Source organism: Alexandromys fortis, unplaced genomic scaffold, assembly GCF_014885135.2.
Source record: "Alexandromys fortis isolate MF-2015 unplaced genomic scaffold, M_Fortis_MF-2015_v1.1 scaffold_116, whole genome shotgun sequence".
Taxonomy (NCBI): Eukaryota; Metazoa; Chordata; class Mammalia; order Rodentia; family Cricetidae; genus Alexandromys; species Alexandromys fortis.
In genome coordinates this window covers 3,082,067-3,109,234 of record NW_026067998.1, presented here as the reverse complement: position 1 = coordinate 3,109,234, position 27,168 = coordinate 3,082,067, and the positions used below count along the sequence as shown (strand labels likewise).

At 43.3% G+C, this 27,168-nt stretch overlaps 1 protein-coding gene across 3 annotated transcripts in view; it reads right to left on the bottom strand.

Annotated features, from left to right (window-relative positions):
- The window catches only part of Atxn7 (ataxin 7), a 92,267-nt gene that overhangs the window by 16,045 nt on the left and 49,054 nt on the right, over positions 1-27,168 (bottom strand). For all 3 annotated transcript variants that reach the window (XM_050160490.1, XM_050160491.1, XM_050160492.1), the window contains exons 5-7: positions 4,994-5,246; positions 2,926-3,188; positions 2,407-2,489 (exon numbers count right to left, since the gene is read on the bottom strand). In XM_050160490.1, coding sequence (XP_050016447.1) covers positions 2,407-2,489; positions 2,926-3,188; positions 4,994-5,246 — 599 coding nt within the window. The remainder of the gene's footprint in view (positions 1-2,406; positions 2,490-2,925; positions 3,189-4,993; positions 5,247-27,168) is intronic.

Sequence of the window (27,168 nt, the reverse complement as noted above, 5' to 3'; positions counted from 1 at the left end):
CTGGCAACATGCAGTGCACACACATAAACACAAACCAACACCCATATACAGGAAGAGTGTTTTTACATGAAGAATTTTAGAAAGCATATAAAAACAATGGCCCATCAATACATGTAGAAAGAATGAATGGACATATCCTGGTATAGTTTGTCTCTCTAGGTCAATGTACAAACATCTTCTAATATTTGACTGTATTAAGTTGGCTCTGAGGAGCATGACATGCCCCTCTCTGGCTCTAGTCTAAGGTTCTGTGACATGAAAGGGCCGTCACTCATACTTCCTCTGGTTCCTCGGTGCCACATAAGCCAGAATCCAGTTTCACTCCTGTTTCTTTGGCAGTGATGCCTTCAAACCTTCCTCCTCTAGACCTCCCCAATCCAAGCCTCTCTCCTGTCCATAAATCATCAGTAATAACAGATTGTACAGTGGTGCTTACACTCAGAAACCATTCTTTGCTAATTCTCTGGTTCCTGCCTCCTACTGTAATGTCCACAAGGCTAGAAGACATGCATTGATTGTATTAAAGTCTGGAACTTGTAGGACTTCAAATACGGTCTGTGCTCAGAGTTGTGTGCAATGGAAAGGTTATTATCTGGTACAGTGACAAGGAAGAAGGACAAAAGCCAACAGGTACAAATCCCCTGCAGAAAGGTACAGTAGCAGGCTGTGTGAGCAATGTACCAGTGACAACAGTGCAGATGGAGCAGACGGCAAGCAGCTCCCTGTCGGTCACAGTACCCAACACTCTACGTCCAGGACATAAGAGACTTGGCATCAACCCATGGACACAGAGATAGGGCTATCAGGCATGTTAAGTCCTACAGAATGAACAGTATTAGGCCAAAAGAGAAAGCAAAGACAACGAGAACACACAAAACAGTGGGAGAGAGGAAAAGCACCATCAAGGTGCAGGCCTAACTGGAGCTGCATTCTCTACCACTCTCATGCTAAATTAATGCCAATCAGGCCTAAAGACACAAAAAGCTCAGAACCACACTACTAACAGCAATGACCCTTCCAGCACAGCAGAACAATAGGTGCTATATGAAGCTATATGCTGTACATGGGGAGGTCACTTGGCAGTGAAGGCACAGGAAGGAGACAATGAAACTCCCTGAACTTTATAAGACATCCAAACTCACAAAACTCAAGAGTGAAGACGTAGTCACTCAGGTCATGGGGACAAGATGGAACTAAAGTTTCCCATCAACAAAGAGAGATGCTCCCTTAAGAAGATGGGTGCTGGTCAACAGAATGCCAAAAACCAACAATACCATACTCCACACTGAAATGTCAGGAAACGACCAGCTGCTTCATGGATCATGTAAAAAGCACATCTAAGATAAATAATCATTGGTAACACGTTTCTGGACAACCCGTGTTACAAAGAGCCAGGTGGGCAGGAGGGGCAGAGAAGAGGTGAAGTTATTCCCATGATGTGGGACACAGGCAAGCACTGCTTTCAAAAGTGCATTTAATCCCACGTCAAAACCATGACAGACTCTAGGGGCCATCATCAAAAACCAACAGTAACATACAACTATATCATTCAATTAGTAGTCTAAGGAAGAAAGAACAGCTAGTTCTAAAGCATGGGCTTTTCACCTAGAAATCTGATCCATGCATGTATTTTTCCCAATGAGAATAAGGCTTACAATTTTTTGAAAGTTAGACGTTTAAAAGTTTCAGATTTCCCAGAACATTGAGATCCCTGTTGTGATGACAATGGTAGCCACACACCTGTAATCCCAGTGCTTAGGCGCATTACTTGAGTCCAGCATCTCAAAGAGCAATCTGGGCAGGAAGACCCATTTCAAAGCAGCCCCACTGCATAAAATGGTAGTCACAAGAATTAAATTAAAATCTAAATTAACAACTGTCACATGGGCCAGTAAGACAGCTTAGTGGAGAAGGGCACCAGGCATGAAGACAAAGAGTTTCCAGAAGCCGAACGGGGTAGCCAACTTCTACAAGCTATCCTCTGACTTCACATGAGCCACAAAACATTTAGGAAAGAGCGGGGAACAAAATAATCAAGCGGTAAGAGCACCTAAAAGTGACGGTGGTGGAAATATCTGACTCCTGCAAGATGTACTCGGTCCTCCATGTGTGTGCTGTGTGCTCATACACGAAGAAGTACATAAAAAATAAATTAGTATTTTATGAGAAAAGTAAAGCCCCTTGCACAGGTGAAGTCATGGTAACTCACATAGTTACCAATGTTGTCAAATTGACATTTTTTTTTTTTTTTTTGGTCACAACCTGTTACTTAATTCACACAACCAAGGATAGCCAGAGAGCACTGGCTCCTTGTGGGTGGGAGAGCTGTGGGAACAGCATGGGGATGGTATGGCACTAAGAGCCCTGTGCACACCAGCCTTCACTTCTGCTACAGAAAGCACCAACCTTGCAAGTCAAAGACCTGGTGCAGGGCTTCTTGGTGTCCAGATCGATGACCCCACAGTGGATATCAGGATCAAACTCTCTTTCTGTCAGGAACACACAAACATTACTGCAGCAGGTGTATCAAACACTACCTTCATTTTTTAAATAAGAGGAAATCTTAAGGCAGACAAATTAAGGCTGTAATAAGATGTGCCACGTTATTAATGAATACACTGCAGATGAGGTGTGAGCACTGGAATAAACTTTACTATTCTCACTGAAAGGCTGCAACTACTGCCAGGTGCCTGGAAATATTTATTTTGCTTAAGAGTATTTATATTCAGAAAAATCGTGAGGAACAAATTTTCCTTACAGCGCATAAGTGTGTGCATACACTAGCAAGAACGCTCTTTAAAAGCTGGAGTACAGACAGGTTCACCCTGAATGAACCTCTCCTCATGGCTCAAGCTGACCTTTCATTTACAATCTACGCACACCCACTGTCTGGATACAGCTTTAAGACTGTATATTGTTACGTACCTGATAATCTCTTATTTAAAAACTTCCTGCTATTAGAGCTGTCTTCAGATTTCTTTTCAAGAGTGGGCGTTGCAGGAAGCCCTTTGCCATTCAGAATCTGTCCAGGTGAAGGCAAGGTTGGCTTTGGTATTGAGGGGCAGTTAAGGCCAGGCTTGACTGCAGAGCTCACAGGAGCAGGACAGGCCGGCCCCACTGTGGATTTCAGTAGTGTGCCATCCATCTTCGGATGCATCTTTTCCACCTTCACAGAGGGCGTCATGCTGCTGCAGGGGAAATGAGAATGCAATAAACGAGTGCCCAAAGGGGTGGGGGCAGAGCCCAGACCTATCTGCACAGGCTCTGGGAACGACCTTGTGCATTTTGTCTGAACCACTAAGAAAGGTGAGTGGTAGGGTTTCACAGATCTTGACAAAAAGCCCAGTGTATAAGAAACAGTTTCCCACAGAATAGTTAGTTTTCTCTCCTTCCTCCCTTCCTCCCTCGCTCCCTCCTTCCTTACTTTTTTGTTTAGTGGGAACATACCCTATCTGAACCCCAGGCAAGCACTGGGGAAAACCGAGTCAGCGGTGACTGCAGCCATTCAGTAAACCTGCTGTCAGTGCAGTTTCTTAAGAAGCAAAACATGGAGCGATCCAGAAAAACCAAGATGGCACCTCGGAATCCCAGGAGAATACCTCATAAGAACCTTCACTTTAATGCAAGAAATTATTAAAACAAATATGATTGAGTGCATGCCAGTCGAGCCTGAAGCAGCTCTGCTTCCGCCAACAAGGAAGACTATGCTGAATCACTGCATGGCATGCTACTGTTCAGGGTCCCTAGTCCCTGAACACAGGGCATGAGCTTAGCATAGATACACCTGGCAACTGCTTGGTGAACAGGAAGACCCATGCCACTAACAACAGTTTCTCTTATGATCTAACTGACACTATCGCTTTGTTGCTTGGTAAGTGATGTCAATAAAACCCTAATTGGTTCATTTGGTCCCCTTCTAAGCCTTTACATGACAATGGAGGTTTGGGTGTGTGTCTACAAACTCTGGTGGAGTCTGGACTCTGGGAGCTGTTAAGCTAACAAGCGATTTAAACATTGCCCTGCCGTGAAGACTTTCAGACAGCTACCGAAGTGATAGTCAAGTTTCCCCTGCTTGGGGACTCAGACGCCAGGACTAACAGCGGTGAAGGCCTGCACTGGAACAGCCTGGCATGACAAAGCTGCTGTACGCTATCCTGGCCTCCCAGCTGACAGGGCTCTTGAGTAACGGCAGGTACTGTTTTCTGAGATAACCAAGGTTATTAGATAATAGGAACAACAAAATGTGTGGCATACCCTCCCAAAGGAAAGGCTACTTGCCACCAGGTTAAGCTACTGATGCTTCTGTCAGTACACACTACTCCTTCAAGTGGCCTCGAGGAAGATCCGAGGCTCAGACCAGCTCAGAAGCTTATCAAAGCTACGCCAGGCAAGTGAGAACTACTTCCAGTCTTTCCTCCTCACTGCTATGACTTGAACCCAAGCCAGCAGGAAACCCTGTTTTGTTTTAGGTGTGGGGAGGGCTCCACCTTCTTTCTCACCTCTCTACTATTAGCAACAGAGGAAGTAGAAAGGCCAGTGGCCACTCATTTGTGCAAAAGCCAGGGGCCAGACAGACACCTAAGTGCCTTCAGCCCTGTGGTGGCTTATGCCCATCAGTGCCTCACTTCCACCAGGAAGAAACACAAGCAGGATTTGAACCTAGGCCTATGCAACTTACAGGCCTTCTAACATAAAGCATCTCAACCTGTGCTTCCTTTTCCCATGTGAAAAGAGGGATAACAATACAGATCCCCCAGGGCTGTTATGGTCAGTATACGACATCACGGACAAACAGAGCTCATTTTCAACAACACACACAGGAAAGGAGCAATATTACCAGTCATATTATTACTCTGATAGCTATCATGAATAGCTTCCCAAACAAGGTAGGGAAACAGAAAGAATTAACAGTGCACTTGACCCTCCCGCCAGTGACCTTCACAAGGGCTCCTCCCAGCAGGTAACCCTCACAAGCCCACGTGGCCATACTTACACTCTACCGTGGAGGACTTTAGCCTGCTGCATGGGATGCACAGGCCTGATGTTCCCCCTGGGCGGCAGTTTCTCTTTGGGCAATTTGAGTAACCTGGGGCTTGACGAGGACGTGCAGAGGACCCCTCCACTGGAAGAGCGGCTGCTTCCACTAGCACTGCCGCCTTTGCTTTTGGACAGAGAGGGGAGGAGGGAAAATACTGATGTGTGAGGAGCAGCCAAGGAAGGCTTGCTAGATGAGCTATGTCTTCTTTCTGAAACAGAAAGCAAAGGACAGGTTGGTTTCAGGCAAGCCTCTGTCAAAGGGAAAGCTGAGCAGTTCCCTGATTAACACGTCTATATCAAAACACAAGTCATCAAGTAAAGCATTCCAAACCCAGCAGAGGCTTTTTGTTTTGTTTTTTAAAACACGGTTCCTCCACCCCCCACCCCAGACCCCCTCAAGACAGGGTTTCTCTAAGTAACCCTGGCTGTCCTGTAACTCTCTGTAGACCAGGCTGACCTCACATTCACAGAAATCCACCTGCCTCTGCCTCCCCCGGGTGCTGGGCATGCACTACCACTACCTGGCAAGTCCATCACTTGAAGAAAGTACCCATGAAGGCCCCAGGGCCTTCTCAATACAGCCCCACTGTTTACAATGTATATCAACATAAAGAGGTTTACCATGTGAACCCATTCTGGACACAGGAAATCACACCGAGAGAAAGCTATGTGATCATCTGCAGAGCTCTGCTCCCTGACACTCTCGGTGCCTGCATCCTCGCTAGCACACACAATACTCTCACCAGCCAGCCGACGACACCAAACCAGATGTTTCTAGGACCATCTTACTGCTCCCTAAGAATCTGCTAAACTTTTCCACTCAATCTTTTCAAACCCCTCCCACCTTTTTAAAAATAATCTCACTTGACTACAGATGGTGTAACTCCGCTTCACACCACTAAGACGCCAAAGACTAAACACAAAAATATCACAAAGAACTAGGCCTGTTTCTTTTTTCTGCTTTTGAAACTAGGAAGTAATTTATGAGTAAGTGCAGTCTACAAAGGTACAGCTGAGAATCAATCTACCTATCTCAGAAAAAGGTTTTCTGACACAGACCACTCCAAAGCAAGAGGTGCTGAAAGCTACCACAAGAAACAGTCACTGATGGCTTTGTTGAGGACCCTGTGGGGGTGGTTTAGCTGTAGTCTTGAAGTCCGGACTTAAAACCATAGTGTCTGAATTAAAGTTTTAACAAGATATGTGAACCATTAATGTCACAATATGGATAGCTGTATAGATATTTAAAACATTGTGTTGAAATCGGTCACTACAAGAACCATTTAAAAAGCTAATTTCCAAATCTCCCTTTCTCAGGGAACCTAGGACTTACTTCTAGAGGGCTCGTACTTATTTATTTACTTATTTAATTTATTTATTTGGAAATAAGGTTTTTCTACTTTGAGATGGAGTGGGTTTTTTTTTGTTTGTTTGTTTTATTTTTTGTTTGAGACAAGATCTGCCTGCCTCTGCCTTCTAAGTGCACCATCACTAACTGGCTAGTTCTGTAGTCTCGTACTTCAGAGCCAGGTTCACACAAGACAAATGATATTACCAACAGAAATATCCAAATTCTCCAAATCCACACCATGGAGGGTACATTAAGAGGCAAAACTGAGAGCCAACTGAAAGTGCTTCGTTACCCTGCCCTGGCTCCCACTCCCACCACATGAAACTTGTGAGTGCAAGAAGTCACTCTACAGTAAGCTTACTTTAATATTTACTCTTCTTTGGTACCTAGAATGTTTTATTCTAAATTTTGTTTTTCTAGATTGGAATGGTGGTGTTTGGTCCCCACACAGGATACTGAGGAAGGTTGAAAGCCAGCCTGGACTGATGACTAGACCAGTTCTAACTGCACAATGCCCCCTTGCCCGCCATACAGACATAGACAGACAGACAGTGTATGCCCGCACACACACATCACATTCAAAAACAAGGAGATGCAGTTCAGTTGGAGTCATGTCTGAGGTTCTAAGGGCGACTCCCAGTTCTGTAAATCTATTTAATTTTTAAGAAGTCAAAGAGCCGGGCAGTGGTGGCACATGTCTTTAATCCCAGCACTCAGAAGGCAGAGGCAGGTGGATCTCTGTGAGTTCGAGGCCAGCCTGGTCTACAGAGCTAGTCCACGGACAGCTAGGACTGTTACACTGAGAAACCCTGTCTCAAAAAACCAAAAAGTCAAAGAGAACAGTCAAAAATTAGCCCTTCTCTTCTGTTATTCCAAAATGCTCTGAGCACATAGCAAAGCTTTAGCATTTTTCAGCAACATGTGTAAAGTTATGTTAACAGTTTTGCCACCTGCCTGGCACAGCAAAGATTTTCAGGAGCCTGCCTCCTGAAACAAGTCTTCAGTTAACATGATAAAGACCAGCTCAGCTTTTCTTCAGATAAGCAGTGTTTTCAAATTTCAGCTGCCCAGGGATTCTCATCTTTGCTACAGCAGAATGACTCAAAGAGCTTTCAAAGCTCCTGAGTGAGAGCACGAGGACAGAGCCTCTAAGTCAGAGTTCAGAGAGGTGGACGAGAAAGATCAAGAGCTGAAGGGCGGCTTCAGCTGTATCAAGTTCAAGGCCAGGCGAGACTCAACACAAAGACAGGCCAGAAGATATGAAGACAAAAAGATGCTGCTGTGTTAACTTGCTTTTTCTTTCCTCTCCGAGTATTACTGAGAATGGCGAGCCTTCAGAACAGGCTGTTCATGGTGAGTATCTATGAGTAACGGATATCCAAACCAAGAAACGTGCAATCCACAAGAACATAAAACATAAAAAAGCAAGCCAACAAAACTCTAAAAGATTACTACCAATCAACTACTGAATTTAGAAAATGCCGAAATAGGCACAATGTTGGAAGACATAAAAGGTGTATTAAGGAAGTGGTCAGTGACCTTACAGAGGATAGCAGCAGATGAATGAAGTACGAAGATCACGCCAGGACCTGGGGAGCAAAGCCCTCAACAACATGAATGAGAAAAATTGCAGTGTCCAGAAGAAAATGTAATCAGGGCATTGCAAAGAAGAAAGGAGAAGTGCTGGACTGAAGAACACAGGGAAAGCATTGCTACAGACTCCACCAGGGAAAAACACCAGGAAAGAATTACATTTAAATGATCAAAGAATAAACATAAGTAGGATGGGATGTCTACACATCTCAAACATTTGGGATATAACAAGAGATCACCCCTAAGAATCCATGAAAACACGACAACAGAAACTAAAGACATAAGAATTCTATTAAATGAAATGAGGGCAAATTTCCCACACCTACAGAAAGACATTGACTTCCAATCCCTAATTATATATATATATATATTATATATATATAATTTATAGCCTAAAACGAATTGATCATAGAATAAACTCCCACAAACTATTGTGGTTAAGATTTTATGTTAAAAATACAAAGCAAAAAAACCCAACTAAAACAAACAATCAGCACTAAGGGGAAAATGCCAGCAAAGGCAAAGACACCAAAACAATATCCCCTCTCTCGTCAGCAACTCCCAAACCCATAATTAAATGCTTATTTATTTAGGTTTGGATGTGTATGCCGTGTGCAGATGCCTGCACAGTGACAGGTGGTTGTGAGCTACCCAACATGGGTGCTGGGGTGATACTTGGCCTCTGGAAGAACAGCAAGAGCACCCAACTGCTGAGCCATCTCTCCTGTCCCTTATGCAATATATTTCCAAATTTCAGAGAAAATACTGCCAATTGAATTTGCTATACAGCTAAATTATCTTTGAAACTGAGGGAGAAATACATGTACGTCAAGACAAGCTACGCAAACTCATGGCTACCAACTGCAGCAGGTAACTGAAAAGAGTACTTTACACACAAAGGACGTGACGTAGAGAGCAGCAAGGAGGAAGTCCGCTGCATTCAGTCCAAGTGTGATATTCCACAGAACGAGGGAAAAATCTTAAAATTCGTACAGAAGCACAAATGACCCCAAAGAGCAATCGTATGCAGAAAGCAGTGTTGAAGGTATCGCAAGACCTGAACTCAAGTTTAACTACAGAGCTACAGGAACAAAACCAGCACTGCACTGGCACAGACTCACAGATCAATGAGACAGAAACGAGGACACAGAAATATGACCACAGAGCCACAGCCACCTAATCTCTGACAAAGGTGTCAAAAATATCCACTGGGAAAATGATGGCACAAAAACTACAGACACACGTAAGCCAATGAAACCAGATCATAGCTCTTATCTCTTACAAAAAGCAATTCAAAATGGATTAAAGATATTAAATTTAAGATCTTAAACTCTGAAAACTACAAGAAGAAAATGTAGGAAAAACACTGAAGGTGTAGGCAAGGGCCTTCTGACAGGGATTTCAGGGAAGGAAGGAACAGAGAGAATTTGGTAATGAAATCACATAAAATTTAAATACTTCTGTATAATGCTGGAACCATATAAAGAGACTATTTAGACACTGGGAAAATACCTGCCAATCACCTATCAGAAAGGATTAACATCCTGAATTTATGAAGAACTCTAAAACTTAGACACCAATAAAAGCTGATGGAGGAGGGTCATATGTCTATTGGTTAATAAAGAAACTGCCTGGCCCTTTTGATAGGACAGCAGCTTAGATAGGCGGAGTAGACAGAACAGAATGCTGGGAGAAAAAAGCTGAGTCAGACAGTCGCCATGATTCTCCCATCTGACACAGATGCAGGTTAGGAACTTTCCTGGTAAGCCACACCTCGTGGTGCTACACAGATTATTAAATATGGGTTAAAGCAAGATGTGAGAATTAGCCAATAAGAGGCTGGAACTAATGGGCCAGGCAGTATTTAAAAGAATACAGTTTCTGTGTAATTATTTCTGGTAAAGCTAGCCGGGTGGCAGGATGCAGCCCGCTGTTCCTTACTACAAAAAGCAGCTCACCATTCAATAAACAGTGGAGCCCAATGAACAGTTCTCCCATGATGCGCTGTGGGATGACCTTTCTCTACGTTGTGAATATGTATTCCTTTCATTGGTTAAAAAAAAAAAAAAAGCTGTTTGAAAGTAGCCAGGCAGGATAAGTTTAGGTGGAACAATCAAACTGAGAACTCAGATGAGGAGGGGCTGAGTCAATAGATATGTCAGCCAGAGCCAAGCAAGCAAGATGTGTTGAAAAATAAGGTAAAAAGCTTTGAGCCTTATGACAAAACACAGATAGATGGGTTAATTTAAATGTAAGAGTTATCTAGTATAAGCCTGAGCTATTATTGGTTGAGCATTAATAATATAAGCCTCTGAGTGATTATTTGGAAGCAGCTATGGGAGGGACAAAGACACCTCCATCTACAACTAGCAGATAAATACTTGGGAAAGCTTTCAAGATCTTTGGCCGTCAAGGAAATGCAAATTATAATGCTTTAAGCTTCAATCTTTTTACCCTAGTTGGAATGGCTGCCAAGAAAACAAAGATGTAGTTCAATGCCTAGCATGCATTGAAAGAATTTCAAGAGATGGGTGTAGTGGAGAACACCGATAATCCTGGCATGGGAAAGGTACATTAATGTCCGTCTGGGATACATGAGATCCTTAACTTAAAAAAAAGAAGAGTACTGGAGAGATGGCTCAGAGGTTAAGAGCATTGCCTGCTCTTCCAGAGGTCCTGAGTTCAATTCCCAGCAACCACATGGTGGCTCACAACCATCTGTAATGAGATCTGGTGCCCTCTTCTGGCTTGCAGACATACCTACAAACAGAACACTGTATACATAAAAAAAATAAATAAATCTTTTTTAAAAAAAGAAGAGACAACAAGTGCTGACAAGGTTATGGGAGAAAAGGAATTCTTACACATGGAGGGTGAAAACTGTGAGAGTCACTACGGAAACCAGGTTCTTCAAATCACTGAAAATAAACTACCACCTGTCTGCTGTGACTACTCCTGGATACATGCATGAAGGATTCTAAGTCAACACACCACAGAGAGACTTGTACATCTACGCTGTGGAGTAACCCTTCTGAATACTGTGAATATGTGTTATTCTCATTGGTTAACAAAGAAGTTGACTGACTTACAGCAAGACAGGATAAAGTTAGGTGGGACAATCAAACTGAAGATACTGGGATGAAGAGGGGTGGTGTGAGAGAGTGGCAGACAGACACAGACAGGAAGATGGGCATGCCGTACTGAGAAAAGGTACCAAGTCACATGACAAGACATAGATAAGAAATATGTTAATTTCGGTGTAAAAACTAGCTAGTAATAAGCCTGAGCTAGCAGCCAAGCATTTATCATTAATATAAGCCTCTTTTTGGTAATTTCTCCTTATACCACAGACCTGTGACAGTCTACTAGATTGTGAAAGTTCTTCATATGCTGGATATCAGATTCTCAAAAGGTTGTCTCACAGAAAATGCACACAATTCAGTTCCTGTCCACACCATTCCATAATGGTGCTATAGTGATGCCCACTCGGGAACATAATGTTCGAATCTTTTAATGCACACTATTTCTAAACTAGAATGCTCAGACTATGTACACTTGATACATTCTTGACTTGCAAGTCCATCTTCCTAATTTTAAAAGTAAGGTGGCTAACGAGAATGTGCAGTGTACTTTCTCTTAAAATCACATTAGATAAAATGACCTATCCACTCAAATTAAATCAGTCCTAGCATATTGCTTGTTTTGAAAATGTAAATTTCTGGCATAAGAACAGACAGGAGGACCAATGGAACCGAATCAAAGACCCAGATATCAATCTACACATTTTTAAACACCTGATCTTTGATAAAGAAACAAAAAATATCAAATGGAAAAAAGAAAGCATATTTAACAAGTGGTGCTGGCATAACTGGATATCAACATGTAGAAGAATGAAAATAGACCCATATCTATCACCATGCACAAAATCATGTCCAAATGGATCAAAGACCTCAACAGAAAGCCAGCCACACTGAACCTTATAGAAGAGAAAGTGGGAAGTACACTTGAACGCATGGCACAGGAGACCACTTCCTAAATATAACCCCAGTAGCACAGACACCGAGAGAAACAATTGATAAATGGGATCTCCTAAAACTGAAAAGCTTCTGTAAAGCAAAGGACATGGTCAACAAGACAAAACGACAGCCTACAGAATGGGACAAGATCTTCTCTAAGCCCACATCAGACAGAGGTCTGATCTCCAAAATATACAAAGAACTCAAGAAATTGGACACCAAAAGATTACATAATCCACCACCACCCAGCAAGCTACTTTTATTTTAATAAGTGGACATTGTATCAAAGTGCTCACTAAATCAGCATCTCTATTCTCACAGACTAGTGTAGCCCTCAGGCTTCATCAGAGGAACTTCTAGCCATGAACAGAGGTTGGCACAGATAATCACAGCTAAGAAAACTATAGAGAATAAGTGTCTGTAGAATGCTAGCCACAACAGAACATCTATACCATATTTCTTCTTTTCAAGGTCCATGGACCATCCAGGAAGAGGAAGGTGGACTCTCAGACACAGCGGCTGGGAGGAACAGACCAAAGCAGTGTAACTCGGACTTGACAAGACCACTGACCTTGGGAATCAGCTATGCTTGTCTGCACAAGGTGTGCACAAGATCAAGCCAGGCCATGGTCTAGCATGAAGGGAAGAAGTTGCAGGAGCTGAGTCACTGCTGATAATAAGATGGCTTCTGGACAAGAGCCAGGTCTCAAGGGTGAGGTCCCTAGTAAGGCCCCAGGAAAGCTCCACTGGATGGCTCCATCCTAGTGAAGTACAGCACAAACTGGAATCAGTGGGCTATTAAAAAGGGAGATGAATACAAAGTTGTAAAGAAGTGGGGAAGTGGATCTGGGAGGCATTTACAGGAGGAATCTGGGTGAATATGATCAAAGTGATTATTGCACATATGAAACTCTAAAAAAATTAAAAAAACATTTTAAGCGAAGAAATAGGGGGTAGGTATAGAAAGCTACACCTGGCCAAACTAGCCACAAAGGAACATATAAAATGTGCACACCAGCTCACCACAGATATATCTATAAACTGCACCACCCATATCTGATATTCCATGTGGTTTTACAGCAGATTTGTACAGTGCAGTAATTTTACAATGTATGTTGGGTTATGGCTTGTCCTTTCAGTTTCCTACTTTCGTCTGCTACTGTCCTTGTTTTCTTTCGTTAACATCTTTTCTTGCCTATTAACTCTAAATAAGCATTAAAACAGGGCTTCTCAATCTTCTTAATGCTGACAACCTTTGATACATTTCCCTGTCGTGAGCCCCAAGCATAAATTTATTTTTGTTGCTACTTTATAATTTTGCTACTGTTATGAATCATAATGTAAATATCTGTTTTCCAATGTTCTTAGGTGACCCCCGGGGTCTTGACCTACAGGTTGAGAAAACCATGGCTTGAGATTTCTAATACTTAATTTTGAAGGTGTGTATGATGTGTAATTTGTGGCTGTATTGTGTGTGTGTGTGTGCGTGTGTGTGTGTGTGAATGAGTGCAAGCACAAATGGCAGGCAGATGTATAGCCATTAGAGGAAAACCCCAAGTGCAACTCCTTGCCTTCCTATTTGTTGTGGGTTACTGCCTATGGCAGAGTAGCTAGCTTGTGATGCTCCTTTTAGGTACACTAGGACACAGACATATCTACAGTGTCCAGAGTTATGCAGGTTCTTGGAATCTGAGCATATTCTCCCAACAACCATTTTATCCAGAACTATATTTACAACATTAAAAATCTCCAGATATATGTATTTCTCAACAATCCTAATTCTTTATTTTTAAAAAGCATAAAATTTTAATTTACTAAAAAACCTGTGCCAGGCAGTGGTGGTGGTGCACACCTTTAATCCCAGCACTCAGGAGGCAGAGGCAAGGAGATCTCTTGTGTTCAGGGATCAGCCTGGTCTAAAAAACAAGTTCCAGGACAGCCAGAGCAACACACAGAGAAACCTTATCTCAAAACAAACAAACAAAAAAAATAAAGCACCAGTTCAAATACCTGTTATGCTGTGAATTCAGCTGTTTCTTCACATGCGGAACTGGCACCTTACTCTGTGAAGAGCGTCTGTCCTTCTCATGAGAATTTAAACTTAGTTAGGTTTGCAGTAGACCCCTCATCTTTCATTGCATCTCCTTATTTTCATATGATTTTAAGATGAGCACACGGTTTTGTTTAGTTTTTTAAAAGCAGTTGTTCAGAGATCAAAAAAGGAACACACATGGGCAGGGCAGGGTCTCTATTCTAGGTAGACAAAGCCATATCCAGATGTGTAACTCTGTGTGTTCTCCAAATGCCCCTTTTTCCCAGAGCTCTGGCTCCAGGCCAGAGGAAGCACACTTTGTTCCCGGAGGTACTATGAACAGCTCCACCAAGAGAAAGACGTCCCACCACAGACAGCCAAACACAGAAAGACACATGGTAGACAGACATGGGGTGGGGTGGAAGGATACAAAGTAAGGTACAAAAAGGGGAGTGGGAGAAAGGGAGAGGACATAGAGAGGGAGGGAGCTGGGAGAAAGAGAGAGTCCAGGACACCTTCCACCATGACTTCAGACATTAAGTAGGAGGAGAATGAAGGAGGCTCCCTCTAGTTTCCAAAGGGAAAGCAACCATAAGTTTATAATTCAGAATTCATGCTCAGTTGTTTTTCCTCAATTATAAATATTAACACATAAATATAAATCAAAAGGAGTAAAGCAAGTAACTACAAATTTTAATATTATAAATGTTGCTTTGAAAACAAATATATACCAAGTACTTTTTAAAGGTGGTTTACAAGTCTTTTTAAATTTTGAGGGTTTTTTTTTTTTGTTTAGTTGGTTTTGTTTTTGTTTTCAAGACAGGGTTTCTCTGTGTAGCTTTGGAGCCTGTCCAGAACTAGTTTTGTAGACCAAGCTGGCCTCAAACTCACAGAGATCTGCCTGCCTCTGCCTCCCCAGTGCATGCGCCACCACCAGAGAATCATGTTTTTAATACTGAACAGAGTGGACATGATTATTAAATACACACTTTTTTTTTTTACAAAATATTCTGGGCTCAATGAGCCCTTGTCACCACCACATGAGGACCCTGGTTCAGAATCTGCATAGAGCTGGATGCAGCCCCACGTATCTGCCATTGCAGCACTCCAACAGCAATGGGAGGAGACAGGAGAATCTCAGTTTACAACAGGCAGCTAAGCCTGGCTTTTACACAGTGCAAACTAAGAGCTGAGGACTGAGGACCAACACTTGAGGTGTCCTCTGACCTCCGCACTTATGCTCTGGCACTCACTCAAACATGCACATGCACACACCATGTATATATACATACCATATACATATATCAACACATACACACCATGTACATATACTAACCCCCATCCCCATACAGAGAGAGAGACAGAGACAGAGAGAGAGACAGAGAGATCTCAAAGTTTACACATCCAAACACAACAAGGTACACCACCATTCATGACCATTGTATTAATTTGTCCGTTTCGAAATGGGCATCGTGCAAAAAGGATAAGCACTTAGAAAAGTTCCCTTAATTTGGGGTTCTTTTCTTGTATCTCTCATTAAACATTTTAGTATTCTTTTACTATCTAAGCGACTGACTGGTGAACACAGCTCACCAACAGCAGCAGGTTTTGTGCCCAGCACAAGCACTCTACGGGACGGACAGGGACTGTGTCAGTCCTGACCAACTTTACACAGCAGTCAAACTCCTCAGGCTGGAAAGGGTCCTAAGCAGTCAAAAGTTTTAAAACTAGTGTTCCTTGACTACTAGAGCCCCGCCACACAGTGTACCCCAGTGCCCCAGCCTCCACAGTGTACCCCAGTGTTCCACAATGTACCCCAGTGTTCCACAATGTACCCCAGTGTTCCACAATGTACCTCAGTGCTCCAGCCTCCACAGTATACCCCAGTGTTCCACAATGTACCTCAGTGCTCCAGTCTCCAGTGTACCCCAGTGCTCCAGTCTCCACAGAGTACCCCAGTGCTCCAGCCTCCACAGAGTACCCCAGTGCTCCAGCCTCCACAGTGTACCCCAGTGCTCCAGCCTCCAGTGTACCCCAGTGCTCCAGCCTCCACAGTGTACCCCAGTGCTCCAGCCTCCACAGTGTACCCCAGACTAACAGCCGTTCCCCCCAGGACTGCATGGCTGACAGGAGCTGCAGGCTCCCACTGCTACCCAGGATCCATAGAGAGTAACAAAGCCCCTCTCCCTGATGCAGAAAAGATCAAAACGGGAACTCTGCATTTGGCTGTAGCAAATGTGGGTCTCACGGAGCTCCCCTGCTGACATTGAGAGCGGGAACCGCTGTGCTAAGGTCTCCTCTGACAGCAGTTTTGGGGAAACTTAGAATTCATCCAAAATAAATAAATTCACAACAAAAGATGTTTACTCAAGCTAACTGTATTTTATGATTTTAAAAGTTAGCTTATTTTCCTGACAGGACAGAAGTGAAATTCATGAAAAGATGGAGGTGGAACGGAAGAAGGTGATCATGGTACACATTCGGCTTTGTAAGAGCAACAAACTCATGACTTTCTTTCAAGACACTGCCAGGGAAGGCTAAACAGTATGCATTTGGCATCAAGAATGTATAAATGCATACAGTCTCTGGAAGCCTCAGTCCAAAAACATCCCACCATCACCTTCCATTAAAGAAAAACTTAATAATCAGCCTCTTATGTGGTCACAAAATGTACACACGCAGATTCCTGGCCAGGCATAACACGCAGCGGTGTACTTTAGAATCTTTCTCTCTTTCACACGATGCCTTCACTGGCCTACACTGATCACTTTGGTGTGCAGGCTGTAAACACCACAGGTCACTAATATCCTCTTCCTCAACCCCAAATGTTAAGACTCTATCTTCAGCCTGCCAAAGACAACATGTAAAAACATCAATTGTATCACCTGTCCTTCCTTATGATCATGACCTCCTGAGGAATACCCAAGAATACCTGCAAAGAGGGGTAAATCAAGACTCAACGCCCAGCAGCTCCTACTCACACACCAACTCTGCACTACAGCAGTGTTCCCTAAGGCTTCAGACCTTTCCAAACTCTGTCCGCTCGGTTTCTTATTTGCTAAGCTTAGGAAACGGAGTAGCTGACTAGAGGTGTCTACTTCAGCCCTACTCTACGCAATGCCTATCTAACAATGGCTTAAGTTTATTTAGGAGTTCATATTTATTTTAATAACTTCTTAAAAGAACCACGTGGCACCCCATTCGAGAAATCTCGGCATGGACTGAGCACAGGGGCATTTTTAGGTAACAGCGTCACTTTGACAGGGACCAGCACTTCCTGTCACTGTCCCCTTTTATTTAGAAGCACGCCTACGCACTTGACCAGCAAGCACGGCTAGCTCTATTGCAGCCACGTCTCAAGCTTCTTTCTCTTTGATTCTGTTTCTTTAGGTTCTCCTGGCATGGGACGAGATGCTCTAGAGAAATTGCTGAGAGGGAAGCCACGGGCGGGACTGTCCCTCAAACACTCCAATTGTAAGCTGGGGGATCCAGAGCAGACCTCGGGCGTGCCGAACTGGGGCCGGGAGGCACTTCAGACATGTTTAGGTGGGTTACAAATGGCACTGGAAAACACTGAGAAAGAACTCTTCACCACAAAGCACTTGGCATCATTTCCACTAGAAAGATTTAACTGAAAGGGATGATTTCAATACTGGCTGCCCTAACAAATTAGTCTCCAACTGCTACCTCTGCCAAAGCGTTTTCCTCTCCTCTAACGTAGGGGTGCTTTTTAAAGCAAAACCTGAGTAAGAAGTGGAAAAAAGAGAGTCACTTACAGCACTTGGGCCACTTGAAACAACTTTTCACCAAAGGTCTATAATCAAATTATCAAGCTCCTCAAGTCAGTGCTTTATAACGGAAATAAAGGCCGCACTAAAGGATCTGGGCCTCTTGGCATTTCCACAACTCTGGGCAGGGCTCACACTGCAGTGAGCCATTCACACTGCGCATGAAAGAGAACAGATCACAAAGGGCAGATTACAAGGGAGAATGACTCCACTGGTGGGGGAGGGACGAGCGTGAATGGACTGTAAATAATGTTGCTAAGAAAGGAGTAGGAATATGGCAACCTCAAATAATCCCCTGCCAGGAATGCATCCCAAGAGGACTGTCCTTTTACTGTGCTCTCAAGTATGTGAGAGACGCGAACACGCAGGGAACATCTGGGGTAGTCCTTTTTGCCTGATTAACTTGTAGGGCTCTGAGAGCATTGTAAAACCACTTTTCAAAGGTACCCAATACCTTGCCAGAGACAGGAATACCGGATGTCACCAACCCTTCCCACTGGGCCTGGCAGCAGCACCTCTTCCTCCCCACTGCTGTCATGGACACCTTGTTGGAAGGAAAACTGAAGGAAAACCCTGGAGGGCCAGCTGGGCTCCCACAGGCCTCCTATCTATCTAGTTCTGAGATCTGTCACAGACTCAGACTTCTACTTGAGGGCTACTATTGCCTCAGACACACGTCAGGGAGAATACCTGCTCAGAAAAAGCTGCTATATATAGCTCTGAACAAAACCCAATCGTCAAGATGTTTTGGCCACCACTGTGATATAGGTGTCCCTATTTCTGACTGCATCCATTGACAATCCATGAATAACAAGGTGGCTGACAACTTTATTTTGCCAAGAGTCATAGGGACTTCTCTTTCTTTGCTGTCCTCAGGAAACTAGGTGTTATCCAAAGGGCGCTGACAGAGTACAGCCACCAATCACTGGGCCGGAAGTAGATATGACCTCACATCATCACTTGGACATACTATCACATTACTCCCTTGAGATGCTTCAATTCCATGGCTATCAATATACGACAAGAGAAGGGAAAAGCAAAGTAAGAGTGGTGAGAACTCCCTAACCCACCAATCTTGGGGCACAGCTATCTGTTGAGGGGGACATCACCCTACAAATTCATCAATTTGCCATAATATTTAGCAATTTTGCTATTAACTCATAAAAAGTGCTGAGGTAGTGGTTCACACCTGTAAACCCCGTACTCGAGAAGCTGAGGCCAGAAAAGACATGCGTTTCAGGCCTGTATGTGCTACAGCAACACCTTTAGGCTGCCTTGGTACATAATGTAATTTTATTTTCACAAGTGAAGAGAAAGAACATTAAAAACAACATAGCAAACCAGTAATTATAGACTTTGTTTTCATTGCTTTTTAAAGGTGGAACTTCTGTGTAGAACCCCAGTCAGTCTCATCTCCTTGATCAAGGAAGAGGCTCAATTCCAGGGAGCAACAGACAGAAGCACCACCTGCTGCGTGCTGGCTCGATCTGTCTCAGTACCCTAATTCTGCACCCTTATTATTTCATCTTATTCTGGACGAGCACAGCAAACTTAATGAACCAAAACAGGACAACAGCAAACCTCAGTCGGAAACTGCCCAACAGGCTCCGCCTCCACGCACCTGTCAGTCAGGAGTGAGGCAGGGTGCCTCTGTTGACAGTCATGCTCCTTTTTCTATGGAGAAAACGTGTCTACTCTACCTGCAAATGAAAGGCACCAGCGCCAGCAAAAATGAAACCAGAAACACCAACACTAAAGCCGGGAATTTTGAGAAAAATCCTAGCACCAGCATTCTGATTAAAGATCTATTTATATTTAAAACCCTACAACTGGGGAGCTGTTTTAACCTGAACTGAAACTACTCAGTCAAGCACATTATTGAAGAAGGCATGAAACTTGATCCCAGTAAAAACTAAAGAACTTGACTGTCATCTCACTCCCGGCCCAAAGGCTGAAAAAATGAGATAAGTAATTATCGTAGTTCTGCTGGTGCCGCAACAATACAACTAAAAAAATACAAATTTCTGAGTAAAAAACCATGGTGAAGCGCACACACTTTCGCTGTCGTCTGCTCTGAAGCCGTTGTCCTTCACACAGTGCTGTTTAAGATTCTACTGTGAATCTCAAGTACCGGACAAAATAACTTTCAAACACATTCTACAGGAAACACTGAGCTGTCTGTCACGAAACCTCACTCACCACAAGATTAAAAAACAAAACAGTCAGAGGGTGTTACAAGGCTCTTCCATTTTTAGAGGGTAGTACCCAATGCTTTCTCCGTGTTCTGAAACCCGGGAGTTGTTTGATGCAGACCTCAGCACTTCCTATGAGTTAATAGCAAACTCAACTCCTGTCTGCATTTGAACTTTGGCCAGATCACTCAAATGACATTTCAGAATGGCTCCTGTGGACAGCTTGCAGCAGCTAATCCCTCTTGCTGAGATTAGCACTGATCCCAAGCACCAGAGCTCCCTCCCTCCAGCAGTGGAGCAGCAGAACCCCCCTCCAGGACCTTAGCAGGACAGGACAAACCCAGAAGGAAAAGAGGGCTCCACAAACTCTCCAGACTCCGCTGGCTCTATGCTAGTTAGCAAAGTCCTAACCTACCTTCCACAGGCTTATTCAGAACCAGGCCCCAGGCCAAAGCCAGCTTCTGAAAACTGCCAGGAAAAACTCACCCAGCGGAGCTCTTGGCTTCTGTGCAGAGGAAGGGCTCCTCCCAAGAGGCTCCTTGCTGCCTTCCATTCAGAGCTCAGCCGTGCTTCACTGCACACTTGCTACTGCAAGCCTGCATCATGATTTGAGTCTGCCCACCAACTCCAAATATGCTCCATGTTTGGGCTTATGTAACATTTGCTACTACTGTAAAAAGCACTTGAATGACAAAGGTCCTGGCAGATCAACAGATAACGGGGTGGAGTTTAATTTCATCTAATATGGTCATACAAGGTATGTTGGCTGGTATAAATTAATTCCTCTTTATCAGTGGTTTTCAACTTTCCTAATATTGTGACCCTCCTGTTGTGGTGACCCCAACCATAAAATTATTTTCACTGCTACTTCATAACTGCACTTTTGCTACTGCTATGAATCGTAATCTTGAGTATTTTATGTGCAGGAATCTGATATGCAACCCCATAGGCTGAGAACCACTCCTCTCCATTAAAGAGAGGCGGATGGTCAGAACTGAATATGGAGTTTATGAGTTTGCCTATTACAAATGTGAGTGACTCACACTGTTGTTTTCCAGATACCTGTAGAGTAGCAATGCTACTCAAAGTATAAGGGCTGATTTAAAACCTCTGTAATTATGGTATTTCTATAAATATCAGGAGCCTTTCTCCATGTTTTATTTCCCTACACTAGCTATACTCACTAAGGAATCAAGTGTATTAAGCAAACTTTTTAAAGCCAAGTTTTCCTTCCTAAATCAAGTTAAGAACAATCTGGACCAATTTGATACATATTTTCAAATCTGCCCAATACTATATTTGCTTATTGCCATCTAATCGTTGGAGAGCCAAAGCAGCGAGCTCTCCTGTAGCTCCTTGTGAGCGGGTGATGCTGGCTTGGCTGCCCCCATCTCATCACTGTGACAATCTCCACAAACTATCCCTTCCTGATACTTACAATCTTTACTGCTAAACAGACCTGAGATAAATTGCCAGCTGATCTGAGTTTTAGGGAATAATGCCTCAGATGCTTGCAGGGTCAGAAAGAACATTAAAAATGTTAAAGCGGGGGGGGGGGGGGGGGGAGAGAGAGAGAGAGAGAGAGAGAGAGGGAGGTGTGTGTGTGTGTGTGTGTGTGAGAGAGAGAGAGAGAGAGAGAGAGAGAGAGAGAGAGAGAGAGAGAGAGAGAGAGGATGTGACCACTCCTAGATGTGGCTGTGGGGAAGGTTTTTATTGTAGATATGAGAGAGAACACTGTCAAGGCACTTGGAGAAGTCTAGACTGAAGATGGCCAGCAGAATAGAATGGGCTATGAGAGGATGAGAGGTGTGTGTGTGTGTGGGGGGAGGGAGACTGCTTAGCAAAAGTCAAGAACTCTCTGGTGTAAATGATTTTACCAGAAGGCAGGAGAGACTGAGGAAGAGCAGAAATATGCTCTGAATGAACTGAAGAAGGAGCACTGCCCACTGCTTTACACCTGCAGCAAGAGTCCAGGCTGCAGGGCGACGGCAGTGTGGATACCCAGGCAGTAGTCCTGAAGACACTGGAGGAGATGAGCAGGTTGGTAAGTACACGATAAAAAACATTTATCCTGAAATCCTAAAATTAATTAGCACAAACAAAAACCAGCTGGGTATTTTGGGTCGTACCCTGTTCCCAGATCTTGGGATCATCTCTGGGATTTTAGGGTAGCTTGGGCTACACAGTAAGTTAGGCAAGAGTGGACTGAGTGAGACCCTGTTTATAATAGTTAATAGAGAAGATTTCAAGCTAATTCACTGGATTTCTTAAACCAGAAGAGAAGCAAATTCTATCACGTGCAATCTAAGTGCAAAAGGTTTTAGTTTTGTCCACAGTGACTCACGTGCCAGCCCCAGGGGACAACGGAAGGGTCTCTGGGACAAGGGGCCTTTCTTACTAAGGCTCAGTCCCACTGCACTGAGTATCTTTTTAAATTTATTACTTTTATTTTAAATTTTATTACAAAGATGGTTGCAAAACAAACAAACAAACAAAAAACAACCTACATGCCCTAATTAATCAGACGCAAAGACTCACAACCCCATGAACAGTTTGAGTGGCCATTTGTACCCAAAGCCATGTGTTTCACCCTTTCACTACTGAGAGTGTTCTTATGCACTGCCACCAGAGATGATCAAGCCAGGAGAGTGAGAATTAGGAAGACAATTATCTTTGTATCCATCCCATTATGAGCTTGCATTCACTCCGCATCAGCTAACATGTGGTCCTTCTAGTTCTTTTCTACTTGCTATACAGTATCCACAGGTGTACTTGTTTACATATAAACACTATTTATTAGATTCTAATTAGGAGGGGGAACATACAGAACTTTTTATTTGAGATTATATGACCTCAATTAATGTAAGTTTCAAGTCTATTCATTTTCCAGCAAACTTTGTGATTTCATTTTTCTTTAGAGTTGAATAGTATATCCATTAAACATACCAAATTTTCATTATCCATTTATCTCTGCTGATGGACAACTAGGTTAGTTCCACTTCCTTGCTGATGTGAACAGAGCAGCAACAAACACGGAGATGCAAATATGTCTGCCTAGGGTATGAAGTTCTGTGGGTACATGCTCAGGAGTGAAACAGTGGGGGTCACATGGTAGTTTTTTCTTTTGAATTTGGAGAAATCTCCAAAATGATTTCCACAATGACTACATTAATTTGCACACTCACCAAACAGTATATGAGGGTTTTCTTTATTTCCAAATCCTTTTTGACATCTGTTGTTGAAATTTATTGATGACAGCCATTCAGACTGGGGTGAGGTGGTATCTCAAAGTAGTTTTAGTTTGCATTTCCCTACTGGCTAGAAACAATGAACAATTTAAAGTCACTGGGCATTTGTAGTTGTGTGTGTGCTTCCCTAACCATCCCTTCTGTACACAGGGACAGTGCTCATAAGAAAACAAACTCCTGAAAGCAGGGAACTGTGGCTGTTGTGGGACTAAGTCAGGGTACAGTGAGCAGCCAGAAAAGGTCTCTGAAGCCTGCTCATGTCTGCTTTATTCTGAGACCGTCTTGCTGATGATGAGGCTGGCCTGGGACCTGGGATCTCGACTTCAGCCTACAGAGCAGCTGTGATGCAGGCAGGTTTGTGGCTAAGAGAAATAATTTGAACTCGTTTTTAACTATGTTAGAGAAAGCACGAGTGATAATGAACTGAGAATGTGTACATAAATACAATAACCAAGAATAAAGATCAAATTCGACACGACTCAGTGCTCTGAAGAAAGCCTTGTTTGAGGCAGCCCTGGCTTTGGCTTTGTTTTTCTGGAAAACATTACTACTCTGTTTAAATAATTTTTCAACAGTGTACATGAAGATTTGCTGTTGTTGTTATTGCTGTAGTCTATGTTTTCCTATGAAAATAATTAAGGCAACTCATTAAAAAGATGAAAATAGGGGCTGGAGAGATGGCTCAGTGGTTAAGAGCATTTTGGCTGCTCTTCCAAAGGTCCCGAGTTCAATTTCCAGCAACCATATGGTGGCTTACAACCACTGGTAATAAGATCTGGTGTCAACTTCTGTCTGCAAGGACACATGCAGGCAGACCATTGTATACATAATAAATAAAATAAATAAATCTTTTTTTTAAAAAAAGATGAAAATACCATTTTACTAAGATGTAAATATCATCTTACATCCTCACCTTGCAGTCCAATCCTCTGCCGCCGTTTGAATGGTATACACACACCAGCTTTACTGCGGTGCAGAGTCATGCAGTGACCCTAACGGTATGCACTGTGGACTGGAGTTCCTAGCAGCCAGAGGGATGAAAGCACAGAGGCTGGTCTGAGCACGTCCAACTGTATGGCCCAGGGAAAGAGGATTCTGGCTTCACCTGGCATTGTGCCTCCTCCTATAGGTGGGGAGCAAATCAAGCAAGACACACAGTGCAGGGCCATGTACAGAGCAGGCAGTCAGGCAATCTTATCTATTACTGACCGCAACCAAGGTGAAGAAGGATGGAGAGACAGCACTTGAAGAGACTGAAGGATTAGAGTAACATGTAAGTTCGTACTACAGAATTTAGTCTATCCTTCACAAACCTTGGGATTTCCTAAAGAGCGCCCCTAAAAGCCAGCGCAAGTATCATCCTATGTTCTGCACAGCGGCAAACAAGCTGTTGGCAGTCAGGAAATACTGTGTTCCGGTCGCTGGCGGCAGGCAGTGCTTCGTCTTACAAGAACACAAGCTCCACTAACTCCTTCGTCTCAGCAGGCCAGGCGGGTTATAATTGGCCTTAATTGGCACTTAAAGCAGCTTTAGCATTCCTCAGCTGCTGCCAAGTAGCACTTGAAAGGGAGGAAAGTATTTTCAAACTTGGGAATACCAGGCAATTCATTCCTCTGAGGGCCTGAAAGACTGCCATCTTAGAGCCAGGTTAGCTTCCCCAGGAACCGCAGCTACGCCATCAGGAAAGCTGGAAAATGGAGTTCATGTGAGCAAACTCACCCCGGGCTAATTCTGCACAGCAGCTTGGCTCTGCTTACATCTTCTCATCTTTTAGGGAATGGCTTTTCGGGGCTAAATCAAACTTCACATATAGAAGGCACACACATTATCTTTTACCTTCATGGCCTGATTTCCAAAGATGGCTGAGAACCACCGTCTGATCCCTAAGCTTTGCTAACAATTCACAGGTAAACATGAACACTATCCAAAGACAATCAATTACACCAAGTGCAATGAGGGTGTGAGACTAGAAAAGGGTGTTGTACTTCCCTTGGCCTGCCATTAATCCAGCCAAAAACTCCATCCTTAAGAGGCTAAAAATTCTGCAGGGGTGAACCCTGAACTGGAAAGGTTAGCTTTTTTTCCCTAAAGTAAAAGCCACACAGAATTAAACACAAATTTTCTACATGTGCCAGAAAAAAAATTATTTTCAATTGTTTGAGTTTTTCGAAGTCACCCATTTTGAAGTACTTCTTTGCCTTCTATGACTAAACTTTTCTCTAGACTTAGGAGAGGTTCTACTGCACTAGTAGTAAGAATGTATGGGTAGAGAAATTTTCTTCAATGTCAAAATATAATTAAACATATATGAGTGTGTATGTAAGAAACGGTGAAAGGCTTTAGAAAAGCACAAAGTCAGCTAATCAGTCCATCACCTCCTTCTGGTGTAGTTAATATTCTTATGTCTAGGAGAGTCATAACAGCTCTCAACTTCTCATAAAGCCACCAGGCAGCAGTTAGCGCGCCCTCTCTCTCTCTCTCTCTCTCTCTCTCTCTCTCTCTCTCTCTCTCTCTCTCTCTCTCACACACACACACACACACACACACACATTTCTTTTATGAGATAGGGTTTCACTCTGTACCTCAGGCAGACCTTGAACTCAATGTATCTTACCCAGACCCCAACTTGGAACAAACTTCCTGCATCGGCCTCCTGGGTACTGGGATTGTGTAGGTGTGCACCATTACTCATGGCTGAGTATATACATACACTTAATATGCCTAGCAAAATACCTTTAACGAAGGTTGTTTAACAATTTCTAGTATAAAATCTCATCTAGCTACTCAAACCAAAATCCCATGACATTGCTCTCTCTTCCTTTCCCCGACTGCCCCTACTCTGTCCACCAGGAGACCCTGCTGGCTCCAAGTCTCCAAAGCAGATTTCACCCCCACTCCCAGCTCTCTGCTCCAGCTACCACAATCCTGATCTAAATGGTTTTTCTCATCCACCTTTAAACCGTAGCCAGTACAAAACAACATACTAACTGGTTTCTCTGGTTCCCACTGTGGCCCCTATATCCACCAAGCAATCAAAAGGAGGGCCTGAGACTTTAACAGTCCTCTAGTGACAAAGTGTCAGTCTGACAACCCTTCAATCTGACTGCTCCCACACCTTACAGGAATCACTGCATCACCTGACCTGGTCTTCCTTTTCCAACTTCATTCCAGACCCCGTCCCTCTGGGTACATTGTGCTGTCTCCTCATGAGCCATTCTGCCATGCTCACTTCCATCCTGAACCTTTTACACTAGCTGATTCCTCTGCATAAAACACCCTTCCTCCAGATCTCAAAGGACTGGCTCTTTCTCGCTGCTGAGCTGAACTATCAACTCTGTACTGAAGCTGTCTTTTGCTAGCAGAGCAGCCCTAGCTCCTCTCCACACCTTATCCCCAGCAGGAGTCACTCCAGGAAACACTTCTGCTCTGCGGTCATCTGTCTTTCTCCATCCCCCCTAAACAAAACAGAGTCCATGGTACCAGAGCTACTGTTCTGCTAACAGCACAGAGAAGTGCCTGGCATGTAACTGGCACAAAACAAATATTTGTTAAAAAAAAATCCTAAAGATACAGATATTAATAAAAGCAGGTATCAATAGGATGGAAAAATCAATATATTTTATAACTAGAAAGTAAAACGTTCCTTCAAATAGCAAAAAAACACATCAGTATAGAGTTCTCTGCTTATCCCACAATGAAGGGAAAAGAGAAAATTATATAATCCAGAGAGCATCATTTTATCTGACCCTATTGAACTTGTCTGAAAGTTCTGGTTAGCACTATTTGGCTTGTGATAAAGAAAAACGTGAATTTATTTTACAACGTGTAATTAAGCTGCAAAGAGTGTGGGTCGAACCATCCTTCCACACACATTAAGTACAACGTGGAAACATGTCCATCCCAAGTCACTT